The sequence below is a fragment of the Eptesicus fuscus genome, chromosome 11 (genome assembly GCF_027574615.1).
Source record: "Eptesicus fuscus isolate TK198812 chromosome 11, DD_ASM_mEF_20220401, whole genome shotgun sequence".
Classification (NCBI taxonomy): Eukaryota; Metazoa; Chordata; class Mammalia; order Chiroptera; family Vespertilionidae; genus Eptesicus; species Eptesicus fuscus.
In genome coordinates this window covers 73,094,503-73,110,131 of record NC_072483.1, presented here as the reverse complement: position 1 = coordinate 73,110,131, position 15,629 = coordinate 73,094,503, and the positions used below count along the sequence as shown (strand labels likewise).

The window sequence follows — 15,629 nt, the reverse complement described above, 5'->3', positions numbered from 1 at the left end:
GGTCCAAGGGGACGAGAAAGTGGGCACAGACTATCCAGGCTCCTTCCCAGTCTTCACCTGTGGTTCCAAAAAAGGAGAAAGGTGCCTACTATGTGCAGATGTGCATTTAATCCTCTACCATCTAGCTCACATAGCTGGAAGGCAGCAAGGGTAGAGTTCAAACTCCAGGTATGTCTGATCCCCACCCCACTCCCATGGCCTCCCAGGAGCCAGGTCAGCCTAGCCCTCTCTCCAGACATCCGTGGCTGACAGCTTCTAAGATGGCACCATTGACTCTTGCCTCCAGGTATTTGTGTCCTTATATAAGCCCCTCAATGGGCACGGCCTGTATAACCAATCAGATACTGTAGAAATTACAGTGTTTTTCTTCCAAGGCTAGGAAATAAGATATCTGGCTTCCACCTCGCTCTTTCTTGAATCGCCACTCCAAAGAAGCCAGCCGCCATGCTGTGAAGACACTCAAGCAGCCCTGTGGAGAGGTCTGTGTGGCAAGTAGCTGAGACCCCCTGCCAAGAGCCAACCCCAACTCACTAGCCACGTGAATAAATCACCTTGAAGGTGGATTCTCCAGCCCCAGTCAGGCCTTCAAATGACTACAAGCCAGCTGGCATCTTGACTGCTACTGCCTGAGACTCCAAGCCAAAACCTCCAGCTATGCTGCTTCCAATTTCTGCCCCACCGAAACTGTATGAGATAATAAACATTAGTTGCTGCTTTAAGTTACTACTTTGAGGATACTTTGTTACATTGTATTGCTATATATAATTAATTCAGCCCCTCTCCAAGCCATGGGTTCATGCTGTAGGAATAGTCTACAACGGGTGGGGAACGTCCGGCCCGCGGGCTATATAAGGCCCCCAAAAATCATTTGGTCTGGCCCTGCCAAGGCATTAGGGGTCAGTTAATTAAATGTTTGACCAAATATAGCAGGCTAATTTTTAAGTTGATAATTTTGTATGGCCCAAGAATGATGTTATAAATATCCAAATGGCCCTTGGTCCAAGGATGATGTTATAAATATCCAAAAGGCTCCACACCCCTGGTCTACAAGGTGGCATAGGGAGGCATCCAGAACAAGCCATTTACTGGAGCGGTGGCCAGAGTGGGCTGAACTTGAGAGGACAAGAGAGGACCAGCCTCAGCAACAAATCCCCAGTGTGTTGGAGAAGAACTGTGAAATAAGAGACCAAGCAAAGCAGAAATCCTGGCGCCTCCTTCCTAGAAATTTCTCACACACTTCATCTATCTTAGTACAGTAAATGGAACCACGTGCACCCAGTTATTCTGGCCAAAAACCTGAGAGAGATCCTTGAGCCCATTCTCTTTCTCACACCCAACATCCCATCCATCAGCCAGGCTCTGGGCTCTACCCCAGAATGCATCCCAGACCTGTCTCTTCTCACAGTCTTTCCTATGAGCACCATGCACTAAGCCACCAGCTTCTCTCACCTGGGCAACATCAGTGGCCTCTTGGCCCATCTCCCAGGGACTGCTCAAGGCCAGAGTGACCTCCTTAAAGTGGAGATTTTCAGATCATGTCACTCACACTCAAAACCCCTCCAGGGCTCACTAACCTCCAGCACACACCTTCTTTCAAGCCTGACAAGCCCATCTCACCTCAGGGCCTTTGCACTTGCTCTTTTCATCTCTCAGATCATCATGTAACATCAGTTGGGTCCCATCTTGTGCAATACTTCCTCTGAGTTTTCCTGGGCCACCTAAGCCTAAGCCCTCTCTAACCCACTGCTCTAACTCATTCCTTATGGGATTTGTTTGCCTATTTACTGCCTGTCTCCCCTATTAGAATGTCAGTCCCACGAGGGCAAAGGCCTTATCTGTCTTGTTCACCTACAACAGTGTCTGGCACACAAAAAGAGCTCCATAAACATTTGCTTACTGAGTCCTGTCTCAGGTAGAGGAATGGATGAGAGGACCTCCAAATGGTTATAAAACCCAGAGGACAGAGCTCTGCTGTGTGCTCTGAGGCTCACATCACCCTTCTCAGCAAGAGGAAAGGCAGGCCAGTAGTAAGAGCTGTGGTTTATGGGGAGACTTGCCAGCTGGGTGGGGCTCACAGCACTAGTGGGTTCCCTTTGCTGTAGAGGAAAATCCTATAACAAACCCCATCTGTCTGTCCAGCCACTGCCCTGCCAGTCCACCTCGCTCCTCTGGTTGGCCTTGGCTGGACAAAGCAGTGTTGCTGAGCCTAGTGTATCCTGAGCCCCCAGCATGTGCCAGAATTGCTAGGCAGGCCACGCCCCCACCCAGAAGTCACCTTTAGCACCCCTCTGTCTCCAACAGGAGGTGACTGTGCAACAAGAGACTAACTCTGTCACACCTCTCCGGGTCTCTGGGCCCCCCATTGGCACTATTCAGACCCTTCACTGGCAGTATATTCATCCCCTTATCCTCTCTAACTGTAGCCACTGCTGCAAGAGATGGGAGGCTAAGGGGGAGGGGCAGGTGAGGATCAAAAAGAAATGTCTGCTGGTAGGCAAGAAGGGGTAATTAGAAGAAAGCACAAGGCCCCGGGACAGATATGACTGAGGAATGACACTGTGATGCCTTGGGAAAGTCATTCAACCTTTGGGTGCCTCGGTTTCCTATGGATCTTTTGGCCTGTTATATGCTCTGATGGAATTAAAAGAATGAAATCAGATAATGCATTGAAGTGCTTTCTAAGGTCAAGGCACTGTACAAGATGTTAGTTAGAGAAACAAGTGTTGCCCAGCTGGTGTGGCTCAGTGGTTGAGCATCGACCCATGAACTAGGACGGTGGTCGGCAAACTCGTTAGTCAACAGAGCCAAATATCAACAGTACAATGATTGAAATTTCTTTTGAGAGCCAAATTTTTTAAACTTAAACTTCTTCTAACGTCACTTCTTCAAAATAGACTCGCCCAGGCCATAGTATTTTGTGGAAGAGCCACACTCAAGGGGCCAAAGAGCCGCAGGTGGCTCTCGAGCCGCAGTTTGCCGACCACGGAACTAGGCCATCTCTGGTTCGATCCCCGGTCAGAGCACATGCCTGGGTTGTAGGCTCTATCCCCAATGGGGGTGTGAGGGAGGTAGCCAATCAATGTCTCTCTCTAATCGATATTTCCATCTCTCTATCCCTTCCCCTTCCTCTCTTAGTAAAAAATAACAAATAATAATAATAAAGAGAAACAAGTGCAGGAAGGGCGGTAGGGAGGAGGTCCACTGGGGAGAAGTCGGAAGGTTCTGCGATGAAGAGTGGAAAATCTCGGCTCTGGATGAAGAGAACAAGAAGGGGTATGGAGAGAGAAGCAGTAACTCAATCCCCACCATAGGAAGCAAAAGCTGAGGGAGTCAGAAAGGCGGAAGACAAGGGAGGGGCAGAAACTGTACAGATGTGCCCCCTGTGAGCCAGACCCTCTGCACCTCTGCTAGGAGAACACTCCAACCTGGAGTGTACAGGCGGGGAGATGCCCCAGCAAGGCTGTGTGCTTTGCTTGAGCAAGGTCCCACAGGAGGAAGTGGGTTCCCTCGCAGACTGCCTGCTCCATCAGCACCCTTCTCCATGGTAACACTTGGCCCTCAGAGCTACCAATTGATAATAATCCACTGCTATGTTTCTGAGCGCCTACCATGTGTCAGGCACTGTGCTGGGCACTTCACACACATTATCCCGTCTCATCCTCATAATAACCTTTTCTTATTCCTGTATCTTTGAGGATGAAACAGGCTCAGAGAGGTTACATGACTTGCCCAAAGTCACCCAGCTAATAAGAAGGGAGAGAAAAGCAATACTAGAGAGAGTGCAAAGATTGACTGCATCTGAAAGGTTAAGGCCAAACATCTCCACCTCCCGAGAGCGGATGGATTGGGATGGATTATTTGGGAAGGAAATTACTCCAAGAAGCCACCACCAGCTGCTCCATCACTCCTCTGTCCTGACCTGAGAGGTTGCAGCAGGGGTCCCGCCAGCCCGGCCACCCGGGACCCACCAACTCCTCTGGTCTTCTTGTCTCAGTTTTCCTCTCCCACCAAGATCAGCCAGAAAACACTGATGGGGAAACTGAGGACCAAAGAGAGTAGGATGGTGCTTCAGGAGGTTCCAGGAACATTGCGACCTTGACCTCCAACCCATTCCCACCTCGTCCTCACTTCCCCTACCTATCCCTTTCGCACGCCAGGTCTGGTGATTGCGACCCCCTCCCGAGTTTTTCTAAGCTGCCGAATCAGACCGACCAGGGCTCTGCGCCAAAGCAGAATTGAAATGCATCCCCTCCCCCTCGACGCCCCCACCCTCCCAGCGAACTAGGAGAAATACCTCCAAAGGCCCCTCTCTCGGAGCTCAGTCCCCACCAGCAACCTCCAGTAGCGAGAGCATGGGGCCGCGCCCCCCACCCAGATCCAACTCGCCCCCCTGCCCCCTCCCCCAGGCCGTCGCCTTCACCTTGACCTGAACCCGCTCCTGCCCCAAGCTTTGCATAAACAAAGAGAGGAGGAAGGGACGCCCCCAGCACCGCCCGCCCCACCGGAGCCCCGTCTCCAGTCCAGGGACCCGAGCCCGTCAGTCGCTGAGCCCCCGCGGGGGCCCGCGGCCCCTTACCTTAGCCTGGCATTTCCGATGACAGGAGAAGCTGCAGACTGCAAGAGGGCGAGACACAGAAAGAAAGTTTAGCCGCGAGGTATGAAATGGAAACTCCGGCGAAATCTCCTCCCACCCCGCCTGCAATCGCGCTCGGAAGGGAAGGAGGGAAGGAGGGGCGCAGGGAGGAGGGGGCGGCGGGGGGGGCGGCGGCCGCAGCTCCCGGGGCCTGCGGGGCGGGAACGCCGGGACTGCGGACCCGAGGGCTGGGCAGAGTCTACCCCAGGGCCAGGGCCCCTCCAGCGGGCGTGGGAAGATAGGAGGAGCAGGGGGAGGGGAGGGGACCTAGTCCCCTGCTGGATCCTGGCTAGGGCCAGAGGTGGCCAGTTCTCAGGCAGGAATAAGAGGGGCCTTCTCCCCTTACACACACCCAGCAGGCAGCCGGCACCCGGAACCACCCTCACACTCACTCACCCCCAGAGAGTCACATAGACCCAATTCATGGTGCAGAAGAGGGCCCATGCACATATACATACACATTCACAACCATACACACTCACTCATAACCACATACACCCATACTACACCCATGCACTCAGCCATACAGGCACACATAGCCATACACATACATATTATAGCCTCACACATGCACACGCAGTACCCAATGAGAAACCTCTGACTGGGGGGGGGGAGGAGGGAGGGTGACCAACACACACACAATTTCATAGCAGACCCTCAGAGTGCAGCAGTCGGACAGACATGTGGACAGATGCTCACACAGCATGACTTGAAACACACACACACAGGATTTGCTCCTCCCTCCTACTACCAGAAGCTGGAATCAAATTTCCTAAGGGGTTCCCTCAGCCTGGAATGTCCCAGCCCTGCCCACCCCACCCCCAGGGCCCTCCACGCAGGGGCTTCGTGGTCCCCTCCCACCAGGTCCCACAGATGAGGTGCGGAGTCCTGAGCTGAGCTTCTGTACTGACTTGGTCTTATTGGCTGCCCAGTACCTGCTGAGGCAGGTGGGTTGGGGACACTGGAGAGGGGAAGGCAGGAGAGCTGCCCTAACTCCAAATCTTGGACAGCCCTGGCTACAGCCAGCTGTCCAAGCCTCCCCAACCTGATTTTCAGCAGTACGCAGAAGGAGAGACTAAGGCACAGATGAAGGCCCAGAGCTACCCACAGAGGTTCTAGGGCTCCCCAAACTAAGGCTTCTGGTTTGTCTGTGAGTGTGGGGGTGGGGAAGAGCTGGGAGGCACAGTGGATGGAGACTGGGATGTGATCTTGGCCCTGGGCCCCCCTGGGACCATGTTCTCTCAGAGCCTCGTCCTGGCCCCAGCTCAGGCATATGACTCAGCTAGTGCTGAGCAAGGCTTTCCTGACCCCACCAGCCAGCCCAGCTCAGAGACTTCTCCACCCCGGCCACGTCAGGACATAGCCGCCCTGGCCACCCAAGTCAAGTCATGCCCATCTGGCCAGCTTTTCAGTTTCTCTCTCTCTCCCCCACCCCCACTGCTCCAGGTGGCAGCTCCCCTCCAGAAGGTGTTTCCATTCTGACAGCAGCAGCCCCACCCTCTACGCCTTCTTTTCTGGCCCTGGAATGTGGAATTGAGAGCCTCAGGCCTTGTGGCCTGAGCTTGGACTCTCCCAGCCAGGCTGGTCCCCCACCCACCACTGCCTCCAGCCAGAGGAACCTTCCCCATCCCCCTCTAATCAAACCCCAGGCCTTCCAGAATAAGTCTGGGCCCTCCTCTGGAGGTCTCACTCACTGTCCCCCACCTTCTCATAGATATTATCACAGAGGACACACCTCCCGCCACCACCTTTCTTCCTAGGATATGGGCTCCTTCAAGGGAAAGATCTCTCTCTAATGCACACGCACACTACACACAGCCTGGCACTCAGTAGAGGCTTAGATGTTGGCCTAGTTGGACCTGACTGAAGAGCTGCCCTGAGTTCATGTGCACCCCCACTGAATCATGCCTGCCACCACACACAGCGCACTTTTTTTCTGAGCCACAACCCTTCCCCCGAACATCTTATAGTCAACCACAGAGGCATCCCTAAGTGTCCACTCTGGGCCTCTCAACCCCAGTTTAGCCACAAGGAGCACAGGTGGAGCCAGGCCTCCATCTCCCTCCAGCGTCCTTCTGACAGTTCCAGTGCACTAAGCTCTCGCCTACCTCAGGGCCTTCGTACTTGCTGTTCTAGCTGCCTGGAATGCTCTCCCTCAGTCCAGCTCTCCATTGTTCACCAAGCCAAATCCTTCTTCTATTTCTGGAAGCCCCTACCCAAATTACAGTAGGCTTCCCCATTATTCTTTATCAGCAGCACCCTAATCATTTGTTTCTTGGCACAGCTCACAATCTGAAGTCATTTGGGTAATTTCCGTTCACGTATGTATAGTGTATCTCCCCACACTAGACTCGTGAGGGCAGAGGCATGCCTATCTCACTCACACCGTATCCCAGTACCTACAACAGTGTCTGCTCTAGGCTCACAGCACTAAACAGCATCTTTGTGCAAATGACAAAAAGTCCCACCCTCTGGGTTGACCAGCTGTATGGATACACAGCTGAGTACAGTGTCCTTGTGAGAACAGCAAGAAGGTGCTTATTCTTCATTGGGACCCAGCCTTGTACCTGGGTTCATGGCTTGGTGAGCAAAGCATGGGCTGATTCCAAGAGCTCTCTTGGGTAGATGCCTTTGGCATTGAATGGCCTATGTGACCATACAGGGCAGCCCTGCCTGTCACACAGTGGGCAGACACTCAACAAGTGCCCTTGAATGGAGTGCAGATGGAGAAATCATTGGGCAATTGCAGTACAATGGGCTGAGTGCTCCCTGTGTGCTGGAATGCAGAACTTGTCCTGGAAAGTGGGGAGTGAGGAAAGACCTCCCCCTGGCCCCTGCCCAGAAGACAGAAGCTCAGTAAACTGAACTCAAGTGGCAGGTGTGGCCAAGCCCTGGAGGACAGATTTTTACACCTTCAGACCTGGCTGGCGTGGCTCAGTGATTGAGCATTGACCTATGAACCGGAAGGTCCCGGTTCAATTCCCAGTCAACGCACATGCCCGGGTTGCAGGCTCAATCCCCAGTGTGGGGCATGCAGGAGGCAGCCGGTCAATGATTCTCTCTCCCTCTCTGAAATAAATAAAAATATATATGAGGAGGAGGAGGGGGGGAGGGAGGGAGGATGAGGAGGAGAAGGAGGAGGAGCTGCTGCCCTCAGTCCCCCAGGCCCCTCTAGGGATGATGCCTTTACGTCTTAGTCACCTTCCTCAGGGCTTCTCCCAGGGCGGGCAGCATTTCCTGCTCCAATGTGCATCCTCCTGCTGCAGTTGGAAACTTGGTCCTGCCAACCTGCTGGCTTCTCACTTCCCAGATCAATGGCACATGCACATGTGTTACAGAAAGGGAAACTATGGCAGCCAGCCTCCAGGGTGGCCCCAGTGTTTCTCGCCTCCTGGTATGCACACGCATCTGTAGTCCCCTCCCATGACGAATAGGGCTGGTTTGTGTACCCATTCGGATAGTGGAGAAATGATGATGTGTGACTTCTGAGGTTGTCATCAGAGGTTGTCCCTGTGGCTCCAGCCTTGGTCTCCTGGATCACTCACTCTGGAGGAAGCCAGTTATATCATGAGGACACTCAAGCAGCCACGTGGAGAGGGCCATGTGGTGGACAGCAGAGGTCTCCTGCCACCAGCCAGGGCCAACCGGCATAAAACATATGACAGCATCCCGTAGAAGTGAATTCGGCATATGACAGCATCCCATAGAAGTGAATTCCCCAGCCCCATTCAGGCCTCAGGTGTCTGCACCCCAGCTGACGTCTTGACTGCAACTTTATGCGACACCCAGGGTCCAAACCACCCAGGTAGGTCACTCATGAATCCCTGACTCCAAGAAACTTGTGAGGTCATAATTTTGTATTCATTTTAAACTGCTAAGCTTTGGGGTCATTTGTTACACAGCTACAGATAACTAATGCAGAAACGAGAGCACAGGTTCCCTCAGAAAGCAAGCAGACAAAAGGTGATGCTGGGAACTGAGAACAGAGGCCATCTCCTGAGTCCTTCCTTGCTCCCTGGGTACCCGCATGCCCCTTTCTGTAACTTCTTCTTCCCTGTCCTCACCCTGCCGAGAAATTTGTCATCATGGCCCAGAAAGTAACTCCAAAGAGACTATTGAATCTCAACCTTCCTCCCCAGCCCACCACTGTACCAGTTCAGACCAATTATCTTTCCTCCAGCCTGCCTCTCTTCGATCCACAGAATTACAGACCATTCTCAAGTGCAAACTGATCATGTCACCAGCTTAGAAGCCTCTGTCCAGCTCCTCAGCATATTTACCTGGACTTGTGTGGCCTGGTCTTGCCTCCATCTCTGGCTGCTGTCCCAGAGAGATCTGTTCCTGCCATACCAAGTTCCCCAGAAGAACTTTAAGTCTGCAAAAAGCAGACTCATAAACATCCCTCAAAACCCAGTTCAAAAGGTCCCTCTCTGGGTAGTCAGGCATTCAAAGATGGTCCCTCCCCACTCTGTGCTCCCATATCCCACAGCTCACACCCCTTGGAAAGCTCTTGACACCTCAGAGGACTAAGTAATCCTTTATGATTTGTTCTCTCTCACATCCAACTGCTGCTCTAAGGAAGGGAGATCCTGTTCAACTCTACAGCTTGGAATCCTGCCCCTCCCCCTAGCTCAGGGTCTGACGTACAGGTGAGATTCAGTAAACATACAATAAATTTCAAACTGGAAGGATTCTCTCCAGGCTAATCCCCTGAGACCAGGGCTGACATTGTAGGATAATGGGATAGATATCAAGGAGGGTGGAAGAGCCCCCCTGTTCATTCAGCTCCAGCCCCTGCTGGGAGAGGGCAAGTAAGGACCATGGTCAGTGCTTCAGTACAAACACTGCTTATGCTCAAGCCTGGTAAGGGGGTGAGGAGACTAAGGGAGTTCACTAATCCTTCATCCATCCATCACTGGTCCTGCTCTCCATCTACCCACTTACCTACTGGCTGCGTATATACTGGCTCTCAGCTCAGAGGTAGGTCACGCCTTCATTTCCACATCTAGACAATGGGGGTCCTAATAGCATCTACCTCACAGGGTTGTTGTGAGAATTAAATGAGTTAATATGTGTGGTTGGCCCAGAGCCTGCTTTCTATAAGATGCTATTAGAGCAGCATTTTCATCATGTTCGTTGCCGGCATTGTTATTACACAGAAGAGCCCCCGTCTCTGAGTCAGGAGACCTGGGTTCCAGGCCTGACTGCTACACATAGCTGTGTGACCTGAAGCAAGTCACTCTTTGTCTCTGGGCCTCGGACTCCAGCTCAGAAAATAAGGCAGTCAACTGGCACCTTCACCTGCATCCTTGTCTTCATCAGCTGGCTCAATGTTTAAAACACAAAGACTTTTTTCTTAGTTGGAATGCCTTTGACAGAGCAGCATGGGTCCCCACCACGCCCTGCTGTCTCACACTCATTTGCCAGCACTACCCCTGAAGGCCCTTGCGTTCCAGCCCCTGGAACAGATGGTCTCCACGCACTCTTCCAGCTGTGAGAGCCCAACCTCCCCCTCCTGGCATCCCTTAACACATCTCAGGATCAACCCCACCTGAGTGGACGGTGGCCTCCCCCAGTTCCAAAGGAAGGTGGTGGCCTCTCAAGACAGTGGCCCTGCAAGATGAAGTCCCCTAGGGAGCGACCCTGTCAAGCCAAAGCTCCACGGAGCCCTGGGAGACCCATCACCACCCATGGGTGTCAACACTTGCCCCCATGCAGCGCACAGCAGGTGGCCTGAGAGGGCACGGGAAACCCCATTGTGGGGAGAGTTACCTGATGGGCACAGAACTCCACCCACAACCCCAGCCCTTGGCCAGCTTCTGCCTCACTAGACTTCGTATACTCTGTCCTGGAGTGGCTTCCTGCCTCTCGGGAACACAGGAAGCTGACATTGTTGGGATCTAAATGGCCTTTTCCTCCTGGCCTCGGGTCAGAAAATGAGCACAGAGCCTCGGTGTGCACCTGAGCCCAGAGCTAAAGGCCCACACTCCCGGCCCACCTCAGCTCCTTCCCCAGCTGCCCACCTGCCCAAGGGCCTCACAGCCCTGCCCTGCCCTACTCATCTTCATGCTGTCCTGGAGGTGTGTAATAGTTTATATCATGTGTCAATTTGGCTAGGCCATCGTACCTGATATTTGTTCAGCATTATCTTAGATGTTTCTGTGAAGGGGTATTTTTTGGGGTGTGGGGGTAAGATTAACATTTAAATCAGCAGACATTGAGTAAAGCCATTACCTTCCAGAATGTAGGTGGGCCTCATCCAATCAGTTGAAGGCCTATATACAACAAATGGCTGATCTCTCCAAGCAAGAGGAAATTCTGTTAGCAGACTGGTTTGGGGCTCGAATAGCAACTCTTCCCTGGGTCCCTAGCCTAACGGCCTACCCTGCAGATGTTGGACTTGCCAAGCCTCCACAATTGCATGAGCCAGTTCTGTATAATAAATATCTATCCATCCATCCATCCACCCACCCACACATCCTGTGAGTTCTGTTTCTCTGGAGAACCCTGACTATTACAAGGTGTCTCAGAGGAGTGGGCATGGTGTGGTTCTGAAGTTGGAGCAAGAAGAAACCTGTAGATCGTCCCATCCAGGGGTTTTCAAACTTTGATTTTTGCAGCCTAACTCTCTTTCAGATGAACTCAATGAGGAATCTCAATGATCCGTTCATATTTATTTAATACTTGTTATATGCCAGGCCCTGTTCCGAGCACTTTGTCTGTTATCTCATTTAATCCCTGCAGTTACCCGAGGAAGGCGTTCTGCTGTGTGTCTCATTTTAAAGGTGAGGTAGGTAACCAAGGCTCAGAGAGGTGAAGCAATCTGCCTAAGTTCTTCCTGGTAAGGGGCAAAGCTGGGATTTAAATCCAGGACGTCTGAGCCAAGTGCAAGACCACCACACCATCCTACCTTTGAATATATTTAACTCCTAAAACCAGAGCTGCTTTGGTTGAAGTGTGCAGGTGTTTCAAGGCCTCAGCCCCTTAAGCTTTTCCTTGGATTTCCCCTTTATCCTTTCCTTCTCAGGCCTCTAAAGTAGCTCCAAAGAACACAACTCCTTTCAAACCCATTTGGAACCTCTGATCTAGTCCAGCCCCTCTTTCAGAGAAATGGAAAAGCCAGTCCCAGAGAGGTTAAGTGTCTCACCACAATCACACAGCAAGGCTGCCTCTGATGACTCCAAGGAGGTCCTCAGACACAGGGGGCAATCTGGAACCACCAGTGAAGTAACACAGGAGAAAGAGCTCCTGAACCAAGGTTTCTCCAAATCCAACCAGTGAGGGCTTCTGGGTAGACTTGTCCCATTAAGGGCTGGATTCTCCTCCCCAGGTACATCCCACTCTCAGGAAGCTGCCCCCACCTTCCAGGCTGACTAGAGGCACTGAGAAAGGAAGTAGTCTACGTCTGGGCCTCAGTCCAGGTCCAGATGGCAGCCCTTGGGCCCTTGAGCTGGTATTCTGGTCTCTTCCATTGAGTTTCAGCCTAGTGGGAGGCTAGTGCCCTTGAGCAAGGCCCTAGACCCCCTAATGCACTGTCCCCAGAACCTGTAGGAAACCCACTATTTGAAGTAAGGAACTCCTACACATCCCTCAAGACCCAGCCTACATATGCCCTCCCTGCTAAAGCCTGACAGGAAAATCTCTGCTAAGTCAGAGATAGCCGTTCTTGCATACAAAAGTGTCAGCTTTGCCACCATGTTCTGAGACCGTCTGGTGGCATGTCTGTCTTCCCAGGTCAGGGGCTGGGTCTTGGCACCAGTACCTGACACAGCATCCAGCCTAGAGGGCAGGCACTCATTTCATCACTGTGCCTGCCAGTGAATCAGCGCCTGCACTGGGAGACTTATCCAGCCTATGCAGACGCCAGCAGGGAGTTTTGCAGGCCCTCCCACTGTCTGGTCCAGCCCCTTGTCTGTAGATGAGGAAACTGAGGCCTGCGCAGGGAAGTGACTTCTGAAGTCACAACAGCTGTGTGAGGGACAAGGCCAGAAATGGAGCCCGGGCACTGACAAAGGCCCTGGGCCATTGTCTCGTCCACCTCTGCCCCACTCACACTAGTACTCATTTACAGCCACACACAGAGCCTCGGTGTTCCCCCCCCCCCATAACCCCCTTCAGGGCAAGGACAGGGTTTATTATTAACCCCATGATACATGGGAGGAAACAGGCTCAGTGAGGTAGAAGACTGGCTGAGGTCTCACGGTGACCTCATCGCCTATATATCTGTCACACTTACGCCCACATGTCTCACCACCTTAGTTCTTCATCTGCCTCCTTGGTCCTTGTGTCCTCAGAGCCAGGATGAGACTCCAGGTTCCCTGACTCTTTTCCCTGCCTGGTCTCGCACCTCACCCCCTCAGCCATATTGCATTAAACAGTGAAGTGCAGGAGGGTGAGAAGTGGAAGAACCATGGAGGTTACAGGGCAAGGTGGCCAGAGGGGACGGGACGAATGCCCCAGCCTCTCAAGTTCTAGCAAAGTGCTCTCACTGCCCCTAGCCTGCAGCCACATTACCCTCAGCAGCACAAGCTTTGGGAAGACTATAAATTCAGAGGTTTGGCGTTCTATACACCCCACCTACCCATCGCCCCTGGCTGCTAATCCAGAGAGTTACCATGTTATAGCCCAAGACATGAAATGAAGACTGGAAGAGAAACCAACAAAGCCTTTGGGTTGGGCTTGGTAAATAAAATGTGGCTTGGATTTTAGTCCACAATTGCCCCCTCAACCAGGGAACCACCCATACTTGGTAGCCCTGGATGAATGGAAGGACAGAGGGAGGGAAGGAAGGAGGAAGAGGTGGATGGATTAGGGGTCTATCCATCTCATGCCACCACAACCTCATGGTTCCAAAGCACAGAGAGTGGGCCTACTCGGTCAGCTCCTACCAGTAAGCCCAAGTGGCCCCAACCCTTCCTCCTCCCCCTCCCCCCTGCCTGGTGACCCTAACCCTCTTACTGACGACCCTCCCTTGCTGGGCTCACCCCTGGCCCTTTCATGGCCCAGTCCTGACACCTGGTGGTGCCCCTGGAGTGTGGCCCTGGCTTTCTTCTCACTTCTCACTAACTCACCCCGAGCTGCCAAACCAGCCTGGCAGCTCACTGGCCACCTGACCTCCACTCCAGGTTCACACCTGGCAGAACCAGGTGAAACTGGGGGCATCCCTGCTCACCTTGGGAGCCTTCCATTCACATGGGGTCAAATTCCCTCCTCAACCTGGACCCTCAAGCCAGGTCAAGTGGGAAGCCTAGGACTACAGACTATCACAGAACACAAGGCCAGGAATGTGCCGAGGTCTCACAGTGAAAGTGCTGGGACTTCCTTCTACCCCACCCCTTGCTGCCTCCTTGCAGCACAGCTGTGGGAGTCGCTGGGGTGAAGGGAAGGCACACTGGGGAAGGAAGGAAGGAACTGAGGGGAGGGTCAAGGGCTAACTTAAGCAGGTTCTCGGGTGGGGTGGTGATACAAGCAAAATACAAAAACCCACCCTCAGCAATTCCTTCCAGACTTCACCGAACTCCCACCCAAAACCACCGCCTGACCAACCAGAACTCTTAGAAGGAGGGTGACATCATGTGGCTGATTTTGGTATTGCAAAAGTTCCCATTGGCCCCTAAACTCAACCCTTCTTCCATTAAAGACTATAGCCCTTTGCCTATGGAATGCCCTCCACAGGCACAACCACACACACACTCACAAACTTCGATACACCCACTCCAACCTCTGACATCAGCTGAAACTCCTGGTCAGAACCCTTCCCTCCTCCAAAGAGCACACACCCTGAAAACCCCACACTGGCCTAGCAGCTGTGTGCTTTGCCAAGAGATTTACTTACTCTGAGCCTTGGTTTCATCTGTAAAACAGATGCTATGAGCAATATATGGGAGCATGCATGCAAGCCATCTAATTTTAAGTGCTTCAACAATTGTTCACTAGGCTCTGCTGCCCAGCCTCCCAGCTCCACTAGGACGCTGATATGAAGGGAAGGAAGGAGAGAGTCCAGATGGAGTAAAGGTCCCAGGGCAGGCAGGGACCCAGCCCCTTTGGCATACCTGGCATACCTGGCATTTCAGGAACTCTGCAAGGTGCAGCTGGTTTAAGTATGGACTAGGGGGATGAGGAGAGATGGGTCAGAGAGCTGGCAAGGGGTGGGTCCTGCCAGGCCTCGCAGCCATGGGAAGGGGCCTGTCCTTTGTCTGGAGGGTAGTGGGGGCCCAAGGCTTTACCAGAGAACTGACATAACTAAGTCTATATTGGGTCCTGCTGCAAGCTGTCAGGGAGGCTGGATTAGAGAGGGTGGGTCAGGAAACGGGAGGCAAAGGGGCCACAGTCAGTCGTCCAGGTAAGAAATGCCGGCAGCCTAAAGGGCTGCAGAGAAGCTCAGTGACTCAGTGGACTGATGGGAGATGGGGGTGAAGGAGATGGAGGCATGGGAGGGAGGGCAACTGGGTGGGTGATGGTGTCAGTCACCGAGATTGGGTACAGGGGCCTCCTGCTGATTTCACTGTGTGATGTGGGACAAGACACTGACTTCTGGCACCAGTGACAGCCAAACACCAGGCTGTTCTAGGAAACAGTGAGAACAATGATTGAAAAGCCTGTCAGCCAGCAGCCACCCCCCACCCCCATCTGACTAGGGGCCTCTTAAACTCACCCCTGAGCTGCCACAAGGGAAGGACTGTGGCTTGGTGTCTTTGTAGGACTGCCGGTGCCAGACACACAACACTCACACACCTTCCACACACCATCCACATGCCAGCTCCACGTGCCACCCACACACCTTCCACATGCCATTCGCTCATGTTACACCAGTCATCCATGCACAGGCTACACGCCATTTCCATGCCATCCCTCACCTGCCATGTACCAGCCACACACATCCACATGCTTGCCATCTGGTGGGCTCTACATCACCCCCCAAATGAGAACCAGGCACCAGGTGGGGACCCCAAGGAAATCCGCAAAGCCAAGTCCCAGCCTGACTGGCCCTAGGCCA

General features: G+C 53.0%; 1 protein-coding gene across 2 annotated transcripts in view; it reads right to left on the bottom strand.

Moving 5' to 3' along the window:
• The window catches only part of TNS1 (tensin 1), a 219,091-nt gene that overhangs the window by 160,398 nt on the left and 43,064 nt on the right, over nucleotides 1-15,629 (bottom strand). For both annotated transcript variants that reach the window (XM_028151044.2, XM_054723191.1), the window contains exon 3: nucleotides 4,577-4,614. In XM_028151044.2, the coding sequence (XP_028006845.2) occupies nucleotides 4,577-4,614 (38 nt within the window). The remainder of the gene's footprint in view (nucleotides 1-4,576; nucleotides 4,615-15,629) is intronic.